At 32.5% G+C, this 12,348-nt stretch overlaps 1 protein-coding gene across 1 annotated transcript in view; it reads left to right on the top strand.

The window, feature by feature from the left end:
- The window catches only part of LOC141538798 (ABC-type organic anion transporter ABCA8-like), a 104,682-nt gene extending 100,476 nt beyond the window's left edge, over positions 1 to 4,206 (top strand). Inside the window, 2 exon segments of the mRNA XM_074260614.1 lie at positions 177 to 232; positions 2,404 to 4,206. Of these exon segments, the coding sequence (XP_074116715.1) occupies positions 177 to 232; positions 2,404 to 2,502 (155 nt within the window). The 3' untranslated portion in view covers positions 2,503 to 4,206.
- The last annotated feature ends 8,142 nt before the right edge of the window (positions 4,207 to 12,348 follow it).

Raw genomic sequence — 12,348 nt, 5'->3', positions numbered from 1 at the left:
AAAAGTCAAATTGAGACACTTTATTACATTTTTCTTCAACTGCAGAGTGACTTTTGCTTCATCTTTTGTATTTAAAGTATATTTTTTGTTTGTAATGATCTATATTATACCCTGCTTTGGGAAAAAAAACATGATGAGAAAATGTAAACTACTAACATAAATTCATTCTTGTTCAGCTAAGCATGCATTCAATCTGGAGGAATACAGTCTCTCTCAGTCTACTTTGGAACAGGTGGGTTATTTTCTCAAAGATTTTCTATTTGTCATTCCACTTTCTATTGTTCATTCATTTTAGTCATGTCCAACTCTTCATAACTCTATCTGGGGTTTTCTGTTCAAAGATACTAGAGTCATTTGTTATTTCCTTCTATAGCTCATTTTACAGCTGAGGAAACTGATACAAAGAAAGTTAAGTGACTTGCCCAAAAAACTACCAAGTTTCTGATTCCAGGACTGGCATTCTAACCCACTGCATCACCTAGTGCCCAATTAGTGTGTGTTGGGTGGATGTCCTAGCTGGTACATGATATATTCTGTTAGCTATATATGGTTCACACAAGGCTTGTTCTGCTTGCCCTAAAACTATAGAAAAGCATGCTCTCATTTTATTAATCATTATTACTTCCCTTCATTGTTATACAGAAAATCTTCTTTAATGTACATGTCAGTTGCCAGACTCACCAAACCGTATGTCTTCTAATAGCTGGACAAGAAGAAAACCTTAATGTCCTAGTTCAAATTACACTGGAAAAGATATGAAACATGGCTCTGAACTATTGAAGTTTCTTTTAAAATTTGCTGGCCCTTCCTCCATCTCATTTTGGAAAGTTTCTAAGATCAATATGACATCTATATGTTTCTTTTCTTTCTTTCTTTTTTACTTCTTTCCTTCCTTTTTCATTATTAATTCATTTATATATTTGTCCATTTAAATATCTATTCATGCATGAATGCATGCATCCATTCATTTCTTTGTTTATGTGACACCAAAAAATCCACTTGTCTAGGGACAAAAGGTTTATTGAATATAGTAAAGTACAACCCAAAGAAGCCATCAAATGTCCCACCCTTGTGGAACAGTTTGACTAATGATCTCCAAGTTTCCAGGAGATTACTCTCCCATTTCTTTGGATTGCTTGCTCCTGAATGTCTTGGAAAAAATAGAACCATCACTCGCTTTTTTAATTATTATTTTTGCAGGTGAAGGAGGAATAAAAATAATAACAACAATAAAAACAAAACCAACTCCTATAAAGCATCTAACAGTTTATAAAGCTCCTTGCTTATGTAATAATAGCTAGCATCTTTATCACATTTCAAGGTTTTTAAAGTGTTGTTTAATTTAAGCCTCTAAAGAATTCAACAGGTAGGTACAGTTATCTCTTCCATATTGCAGAGGTTAAGAACATAGTGCCCCTGCAAGCTAGAAAATTTGCCTAAAAGTTTTTGATTCTCCCTTCATATCAGAAAAGTCTGAATTATTATGGCTTTAAAAGATAAAAAATATTGATATCATACAATACTACACATATTTTTTGAATTTCTGAATTTTTACGTTATTCTCCAGCTTTTCATTTTTTTTTGTTTTGTTTGACTGATTCTTGGGTTCTCAATGAATCATTCATTTCTATTTGTTCCATCCTGAATTTTAAGGAGTTATTTTCTTCATTCACAGTTTTTAGTTCTTTTTGTATATGCCCAATTTCGTTTTTAAATGAATTATTTTGCTCTATTGAATTTTTTTGCATTTCCCTAATTTTTTTATAGAATTATTTTCTTTTTTCAATTCAGAAATCCTATTTTCTTGAGACTTTTTTATCTTTTCCAATTCAGAAATTTCTGAATTTTTAAACTTTCTTTAGCATGCCTTCACATGCCATCTGAGGATTATGTGAAATTTCCAAAAAAGTTTTTTAATTTCATATGACAATCTGTAATATACCAAAATGAGGATGGAGAAAGTCATGATATAGATGGGATAACTCTATGGCAAATATGGCAAAACTCTATGGCAAAAAATTCCCATTTTATAAACAAGAAAATTAAGATTTAGAAAGATTAAGCAACTTGCCCATAGTCACATGGTATCTGAGACAGTATTTGAAAACAGGTCTTCCTTATAACAAATTTTACATAAGGCTAAGAAGCTTCTCACAATAAGATAATTTAAATAAATGGCATGGTGAATTGTGGCACCAGTTATATAGTGAATCATGTGAGATTGAAATATTTGTAAAATGCTTTGCAAATCTTAAAGCACTAGGTAAATACCAGCAATAATAATAATGATAATGATGATAATAATACTTATTGTTATATATACTCTTCTCATTAAATTGGTGGTATAGGAACTAAATTGCTACTTCATTCTTCTCTTTACTTTGCCTTCAATTTCACTTTAAGGTCTTCCTGGAGTTGTCAAAGGAGCAGGAAATGGGAGATTTTGAAGAGGAATTGGATACAACTGTAAAATGGAAACTTCTTCCACAGGAAGAACCTTAAAAACCTAGCTCTCCTAAGTTTATGTCTAAGATCTCATGACTCTTCATTTTAATACATTTATATTTTTAATTTCATATATCATCTCAGAAATGTTAGATCAAGCTTTTAAAGCAAATTTTGTATTTGCATGGAAGTTACTTAAATTTGTAATTACTTTTTGCTAGAATGAAGGAAAGAAGAATACCTTCAGGCAAAATATCTACATTAAACAGTATTGATAATGACATAGAATTGAAGTATACTAGTTTCCTATATATTTGCATAGCATTTTGGAGAATGTTTTCTGTATTATGTTGTAGCTTTTTATCAGCAAAGGGACTGATACAATTTTTCTCAACTGGAAGGAGGGAATTGAAGGATGATGGGAAGTGGAAGATAGGGCAACTTTTGAATCCCTAGAAAGGATGGTATAGAAAAAGGGTCAGATTGTACAGATCAATGACAACAAACAAGAATTGATTGGGATTGAACAGAATCATAATCAGTTGGGTCACTAGTTTATCAACCCGCTTAAAAGTATCTTGACAGAACTTACTCCCTTTCTGGGTGTAGATGAATATATCACCTTTCCATTTCTTCTACCTCCTCTATCTCACAGCAGCCTAGTGAACTGATATTGCTTAATCTTAAAATTTTGTCTATTTTTGTCTCTAGCTTTATAATGTGTTTTATCTCCATGTAAATTTAAAGTAATTTTTTATTGTTTTCTGAATGTATAAATAGACTATACTATAGTATATACTATAGTTATAAATAGACCACACTTTAAGAAGAAAGACAAAAGAGAATGTCTAGACAAATAACCCTCTACTGTCTCTGTCTCTTAAAGCAATAAAATACAGATCTATCTAGTAGTTAAAAAAAAAACATTTAATTATGAACTTGAAAACACTAGAATTCTTTTTAAATAGGTATTTTTAAGATTCAAGTTTTTGAGTTCAGAATCAATTAAAATCAAGTCAACAAACATTTAGCATTCTACTAAATGCTGGAGATACAAGAGCAACAATTAAACAACCGTTACCCTAATTCCTAATTGCAAAGTGACAATCATATTAACTAAGAATAATTGCATCTTAAATTGGGGGAGAGGGAAGCAATGATATGGAGGGGGCAAAATTAGGTCATTCTACAAGTTAAAATTATAGTTATCCTTTAAATTAAAATTACCCTGGAGAAACTCTTAAATCACTCCCAAAATGAGTATGCTATTTTTAAATAGTTCTAATTTTTAAAAGGCTGGGATCCCTAGTAAAAAGAGAACAATTTGTAATGGAGTGCTGAGGTAGTTGCTAAGAAAACAATTGGATGTAATTTTTTTTTCATAACACTCAACCAAGATCTCAGGCGAGAAAGAGAAAAAACCAAGTCTTGAAGAAGAAAATGAAAACAATAGTAGAAGAAGTAATGGTTAAAAGGAATACATTTGAAAAGGACTTCACTGGATGATCATATATTCACTACCTGTAATGATTTTAGGCCATATACTTATTGAGTGGAATATAGCAGGCATGATATATCACATTATTAAATGTCTGTTTTTCTCTTCTGTAATTATTTTTTTTGCCAAGTACATATAGTTTATTTTCACATATTAAATGAGTGTATGATGAGACTCTTCTGTATAGACACTACAGATTACAGATTATAACTGTTTATCCAATGTGGTAATAAACCAAAAAACAAAAGCAAAAATAAAACAAATCTGTGTGTATATGTGTATGTATGTGTGTGTACATGTTTACACAGGCTATATCTTGACCTGCTTTCTCTTCCCAGCAAATATCCCTGCCATTCCTCTTTTCCAGAATGCCAATGTTCTGAACAAGGTCTGACTCCAGTCATTCCTCTGTTAGTTTTTTTCAATATTGGAACAAAATGAAATAATTATAGATTACTTAAAAGTTAGCAAAGAGAGATTAATTTCACCATTGCAGGAGAAGCATGTTGAGCAAGAATAGACACCAAGGACACGTTGAGTTAATTTAGCATTATTGGGTATTATTCTGTTAGAAATGGGAAGGGATCCATCAGTTTTATATTATAGTTAGTTAGCATTGGGCAAAAACAACCTTTTTCTGATACTGTGCTTGCCAGGGCATACTCTTCTAATATTGGGCTGCCATTGTGATTGAGAGTTACTTAACTTTATGCTATTAGTCAGGCTCATGCCTAAGCTTACTGCCTGCTGATATCCATGATTTTGGGTCTTTTATCTTGGCCTACTACCTTCTCTCAATTGCTACCCTCCTATACTAGCACAGGAAAACTTTCTCTATTAAATCCTTAGCTCTTTCATCCTATGCTAGCATAAAGTGTTGCTGTTGCCCAGAGTGCTATTATATTGCCACTATTGGAAAACCTAAGTCAGGCTAAAAACCATATAGAGGATTGTTACAGGTCTGTGCTGCCACTGCCTTGATGTGTTTAGAAGGAACACTGTAAGTGCTACTACTATTAGGGACTAGTTCAATCCTCCAAGGCTGGCCAGAGCATCATTATTTACAGCTGAGATGGTGAAAGGTTGGAAAACTGCTCAGAAAGAGGTTACAGGGAGCTCTTTGCTGGCACTGCATGCAACTGGCACTCTGTTCCCAATATACAACTCTGGATCATAACTACAGGGTAGAGATAAACATGGGCAATCAGTCACAAGGAAGCAGGGATTCACATCACAGTTCCAAGATAAAAGAAGCACAAACTCTTGTGACTGCAGGAGAATAGGGGCTGTTCTTGAGCAAAACCCATAGTACAAACCAAGAGAGCAATGACTATACTTCTACCCAGCTCTCACTACTTTAGAAGCATCAAATACTTATAGACTGCTAGAACTAGCAGTGTAAAAATGTCTGAAGCATTGGCACGGTATCTTTCCAGCCTTAGTGGAGTCCAACTTTAACATAAAGTTCAAATTCAAGAAAAAGGCTGGAAAAGTAAACTAACAACAGTAACAACAAAGAATCTGATTACCAAAAGCTATACAATGGCAAGGAAGACTAAGAAATAAACTCAGAAAAAAAACAATGTCAAAACAACTACAAAAAACATCAAAGAAAAATGTTAATTGTACTCAAATACAATTAGAATTGTTGGAAGAGGTTTTGTTGTTCCTATTGCTTTTTGTTTTGTTTTGTTTTGTTTTTAAGAGAGAGATAAGAGATAAGAATGATAAAGGAAAAATTGGGAAAAGAAACAATTAATAGAAGAAAATGTTGAAGGGAAAAAATACCATGGTAAAAGAGCTATAAAAATACTGAAGAAAACACTTTAAAAATAGAATCAGACAAATGGTACAGAGCATAAAAATTCACTGAAGAAAAGAATCTTAAAAAGCAGAATAAGTCAAAAGGAAAAGGAAGTACATAATTCATTGAAGAAAGGATAGAAAAAGAGGTTCAAAATTGTAATGTCCGGGCTAGCTTTCTGGAGGTCCTTTGGACAGGCCTTGGTCTCAGAAAGATAGACACCACGAGAATGGTCAAGAATAGAATCTAAATTCTTTATTCTGGCCCAGTTTTGATCTTAGTGGAGGAGGCATGAGAGCCACTAGGAGCCTAGTCAAAGATAGAATGTCTATCTTCCAGTCCTTCTTAGCCCTTATATACCTTATTGTAATTATATGATTACAGCATACTGATTATATATGAACTAGAGAACCATTACATCACCACACCAAGTACTAAGTATGTATTTGAACTAGAGAACAATCATCTCATCAATTCCACTGAGTTAACACCTTATTTCAAGTATACTTATTTCAAGTATGCTTCTGCAAAGTTCTGCCCTCTACAAAAAAATCTTATTGAAGAAAAAAAATTCCTTAAAAATTAGAATTGGGCAAGTAGAAACTATATGAGATGTTAAGAAACAATAAAACAAAGTTAAAAAAAGAATGAAAAATAGGAAAAAATATAAAATATCTCATTAGAAAAATAACTGATCTGGAAAATAGATTGAAGAGAGAGAATTTAAGAACTGAACTAATTAAGAGCCATAATCAAATAAAGAGCCTACTTATATTTCAAGAAACTATTCAGTAAAAGCACTTATATCTTAGATCCAGAAAGTAAAATAGAAATAAGGAAAAATTTATTGATCCTCTCCCAGAAGACATGCCAAAATGAAATCACTAAATATTATAACCGAATTCCAGAGCTCCCAGGTCAGAGAGAAAATACTGCAAACAAAGTTGTTGTGGAGCCACAGTCAGGATCACACAAGATTTACTAGCTTCCATGTTTAAGGACTGGAGAGTTTATAATATGATATTTCAAAAGGCAAAGGAATTAAGATTACAAACAAGAATGACTTAGCAAAACTGGATATAATCCTTTGGGGGAATGGATGTTTAAGAAAATTGGGGGATTTCAAGCACTACTGCTGAAAAGACCAGAACTGAATAGAAAATTTAACATAAATCCACATAAATCCTCAGCATTTTTATACATTACCAACACAATCCAATAGCAAGAGATACAAAGAGAAATTCCATTCAAAATAACGGTCGATGGTATAAAATATTTGGAAATATATCTACCAAAGGAAAGTCAGGAATTATATGAGCAAAATTACAAAACACTTGCCACAAAAATAAAGTCAGATTTAAATAATTGGAATGACATTGAGTGCTCTTGGATAGGCCGAGCAAATATAATTAAGATGGCAATACTCCCTAAACTAATCTATTTATTTAGTGCTATACCAATCAGACTCCCAAGAAACTATTTTAATGACCTAGAAAAAATAACAACAGAATTCATATGGAACAACAAAAGGTCGAGAATTTCAAGGGAAGTAATGAAAAAAAAAATTAAATGAAGGTGGTCTAGTGTACCTGAACTAAAACTATATTATAAAGCAACAGTCACCAAAACCATTTGGTATTGGCTAAGAAATAGACTAGTTGATCAGTGGAATAGTTAAGATTCACAGGGCAAGATAGTGAATAAAAATAGCAATCTAGTGTTTGACAAACCCAAAGATCCCAACTTTTGGGATAAGAATTCATTATTTGATAAAAACTGCTGGGAAAACTGGAAATTAGTATGGCAGAGACTAGGCATGGACCCACATTTAACACCACATACCAAGATAAGATCAAAATGGGTCCAAGATTTACACAAAAAGAACGAAATTATAAATAAATTGGAGGAACATAGGATAGTTTACCTCTCAGACTTGTGGAGTAGGAAGGAATTTGTGTTCAAAGGAGAACTAGAGATCAAATAGAACAAAATAGAAAATTTTGATTACATCAAATTAAAAAGTTTTTGCACAAACAAAACTAATGCAAACAACATTAGAAGGGAAGTAACAAATTGGGAAAACATTTTTACAATTAAAGGTTCTGATAAAGGCCTCATCTCCAAAATATACAGAGAATTGACTCTAATTTATAAGAAATCAAGCCATTCTCCAATTGATAAATGGTCAAAGGATATGAACAGACAATTTTCAGATGATGAAATTAAAACTATTTCCACTCATATGAAAGAGTGTTCCAAATCACTATTGATCAGAGAAATGCAAATTAAGACAACTCTGAGATACCACTACACACCTGTCAGATTGGCTGAGATGACAGGAACAAATAATGATGAATGTTGGAGGGGATGTGGGAAAACTGGAACACTGATGCATTGTTAGTGGAGTTGTGAAAGAATCCAACCATTCTGGAGAGCAATCTGGAATTATGCCCAAAAAGTTATCAAAATGTGCATACCCTTTGACCCAGCAGTGCTACTACTGGACTTATATCCCAAGGAAATACAGAAGGGAAAGGGACCTGTATGTGCAAAAATGTTTGTGGCAGCCCTTTTCATAGTGGCTAGAAACTGGAAAATGAATGGATGTCCATCAATTGGAGAATGGTTGGGTAAATTATGGTATATGAATGGTATGGAATATTATTGTTCTGTAAGAAATGACCAACAGGAGGAATACAGAGAAGTTTGGAGAGACTTACATCAACTGATGCTGAGTGAAACGAGCAGAACTAGGAGATCATTATACACTTCAACAATGATATTGTGTGAGGATGTATTCTGATGGAAGTGGATATCTTCAACATAGAAAAGAGCCAATCCAATTCCAATTGATCAATGATGGACAGAATCAGGTACACCCAGAAAAGGAACATTGGGAAATGAATGTAAAATGTGAGCATTTTTTTGTTTGTTTTCCTTCCCAGATTATTTTTAGCTTCGGAATACAATTCTTCCTTTGCAACTATAACAACAAAATTCGGTTCTATACATATATATATTGTACCTAGAATATACTATAAGATATTTAATATGTATGGGAATGCCTGTCATCTAGGGGAGGGGGTGGAGGGAAGGAGGGGGAAAACTTGGAACAGAAGGGAGTACAAGGGATAATGTTGTAAAAAAAATTACCTATGCATATGTACTGTCAAAAAAAATGTTATAATTATAAAATTAATTAAAAAATAAAAAAGAAAAAACATAAAAAAGAAAAGAATCCATCACAGTTGATCGCATAATCTTATTATTGTATAATCCTTCTCTTATTTTATTGTATAATGTTCTCTTGGCTCTGTTCATTTCATTCAGTATTAATTCATGTAAATTTTTCTAAATTAGTCTGCTCATTATTCCTTACAAAGCAATAATATTTTATTACATTCATATACCATAACTTATTCAGCTATTCCTCAAATGAGGGATATCCCCTCAGTTTCCAGTTCCTTGCCATTTCAAAAAGGACTGCCACAAACATTTTTGCACAAATAGGTATTTTTCCCTTTTTCCATGATCTCTTTGGTATACAGGTCCAGTAGAGACACTGATAAATCAAAGGATATACCCAATTTGATAGCCCTTTGGGCATAGTTCCAAATTGCTCTCCAGAATGGTTGGATCATTTCACAATTCCACCAACAATGCATTAGTTTTCCCACATCCCCTCCAGCCTTCATCACTATTTTTTCCTGTTATCTTAGTCCATCTGAAAGATGTGAAGTTGTACCTCTGAGTTGTCTTAGTTTGCATTTTTCTAATCAATAGTGATTTACAGCAGTTTTTCACATGACTAAAAATGGCTTTAACTTCATTACCTGAAAAAATATCTATTCATATCTTTTCGCTATTTATCGATTGAAGAATGGTTTGTATTCTTATTAATTTGATTCAATTTTCTATCTATTTTAGAAATGAGTTTTTTATTAGAAACACTGGCTGTAAAATATTTTCCCGGTTTTTTTTTATTTCCCTTCTAACCTTGGCTGCATTGGTTTACTTTGTACAAAAACGTTTTAATTTAGTGTAATCACAATTATCCACTTTATAATGTTCTCTAGTTTTTCTTTGGCCATAAATTCTTCCCTTCTCCATGGATCTCACAGATAGACTATACTTGCTATCCTAATTTGCTTATAAAATCACTTTTTATGTCTAATTCATGAACCCATTTTGTCCTTATCTTGGTATAGGATATGAGATGTTTATCAATATCTAGTTTCTGCCATATTATTTTCCAGTTTTCCCAGAAATTTTTGTCAAATAGTGAGTTCTTATCCCGACCCTGAAGTCTTTGGCTTTATGAAATATTAGATTACTATAATCATTGATTTTGTGTCTTTGTGAATCTAACCTATTTCACTAATCCACTACTCTATTTCTTAGCCTGTACCAAATAGTTTTGATGACTGCTGCTTTATAATATAGTTTTAAAACTGATAATCTAGGCCTTCCTTTGCATTTTTCATTAATTATTTTAACATTATTGACCTTTTTTTCTTCTGAATTAATTTTGTTATTATTTTTCTAGCTTTATAAAGTAATTTCTTGGCAGTTTGATTGGCATGATTGTGAATAAGTAGATTAATCTAGGTAGAATTGTCATTTTTTATTATATTAGTCCAGCCTACCCATGGGCACTTGATATTCTTCTGATTATTTAGATGAAACTTGATTTGTGTGTAAAGTGTTTTTTTATTGTGTTCATATATTTCTCTTAGCAGGGTAGGCTCCCAAACATTTTATATTATCTATAGTTATTTTAAATGGTATTTCTCTTTCTTTTGCTGCTGAACTTTGTGGTAACATATAGAAAAGTTGATGATATATGTGGGTTTAATCAGTAAGCATCATATGTAATGGGGATAAATTGCAACCATTTCCAATAAGACCAGGAGTGAAACAAGGTTGCCCACTATCACCATTACTATTCAATATTGTATTAGAAATGCTAGCTTTGACAATAAGAGTGGAGAAAGAGATTAAAGGAATTAGAATAGGTAATGAAGAAACCAAATTATCACTCTTTACTGATGATATGATGGTATACTTAGAGAACCCCAGAGATTCTACTAAAAAGCTATTAGAAATAATCCACACCTTTAGCAAAGTTGCAGGATACAAAATAAAACTACATAAGTCATCAGCATTCTTATATATCACTAACAAAATCCAACAGTTAAAGCTACAAAGAGAAATTCCATTTAAAGTAACTACCAATAGTATAAAATATTTAGGAATCTATCTGCCAAGAGAAAATAAGAAACTATATGAACAAAGCTCCAAAACACTTTCCACACAAATTAAATCTGATCTAACCAATTGGAAAAATAATAAATGCTCTTGAATGGGGCGAGAAAATATAATAAAGATGACAATACTGCCTAAACTAATCTATTTATTTAACGCTATACAAGTCAGAATCGCAAAAAACTATTTTAATGACCTAGAAAAAATAACAACAAAGTTCATATGGAAAAACAAAAGGTCAAGAATCTCATGGGAATTAATGAAAAAAAATCAAATGAAGATAGCCTAGCTGTATCCAATCTAAAATTATATTATAAAGCAGCAGTTACCAAAACCATTTGGTATTGGCTAAGAAATAGGCTAGTTGATCAGTGGAATATGTTAGATTCAAAGGACAAAATAATCAATAACTTAAATAATTTAGTGTTTAACAAAACCAAAGACCCCAGCTTCTGGTATAATAACTCAATGTTTGACAAAAATTGCTGGGAAAATTGGAAATTAATATGGCAGAAACTAGGCATTGACCTACACTTAACACTGTACACCAAAATCAGGTCAAAATGGGTTCATGACCTAGGCATAAAGAATGAGATTATAAATAAGAGAAACATAGGATATTTTACCTCTCAGATCTGTGGAACAGGAATGAATTTATGACCAAAGAAGAACTAGAGATCATTATTGATCATACAGTAGAAAATTTTGATTTTATCAAATTGAAAAGTTTTTGTACAAACAAAACTAATGCAGAGAAGATTAGAAGGGAAACAATAAACTGGGAAAAACATTTTTACAGTCAAAAGTTCTGATGGCCTCATTTCCAAAATATATAGAGAATTGATTCTAATGTATAAGAAATCAAGCCATTCTCCAATTGATAAATGGTCAAAGGATATGAATAGACAATTCTCAGATGATGAAATTGAAACTATTTCTACCCATATGAAAAGAAGCTCCAAGTCATTATTAATCAGAGAAGTGCAAATTAAGACAACTCTGAGATACCACTACACACCTGTCAGATTGGCTAGAATAATAGGGAAAGATAATGTGCAATGTTAGAGGGGATGTGGGAAAACAGGAACACTGATACATTGTTGGTGGAATTGTGAATATATCCAGACATTCTGGAGAGCAATTTGGAACTATGCTCAAAAAGTGGTCAAACTGTGCATACCCTTTGACCCAGCCATATTACTACTGACTTATATCTCAAAGAGATTTTAAAGAAGGGAAAGGGACCTATATGTGCAAGAATTTGTGGCAGCCCTCTTTGTAGTGGCCAGAAACTGGAAACTGAGTGCGTGCCCATCAATTGGAGAATGGCTGAATA

Source organism: Sminthopsis crassicaudata, chromosome 4 (genome assembly GCF_048593235.1).
Source record: "Sminthopsis crassicaudata isolate SCR6 chromosome 4, ASM4859323v1, whole genome shotgun sequence".
Classification (NCBI taxonomy): Eukaryota; Metazoa; Chordata; class Mammalia; order Dasyuromorphia; family Dasyuridae; genus Sminthopsis; species Sminthopsis crassicaudata.
This window is presented reverse-complemented; position numbering and strand designations above follow the sequence as displayed.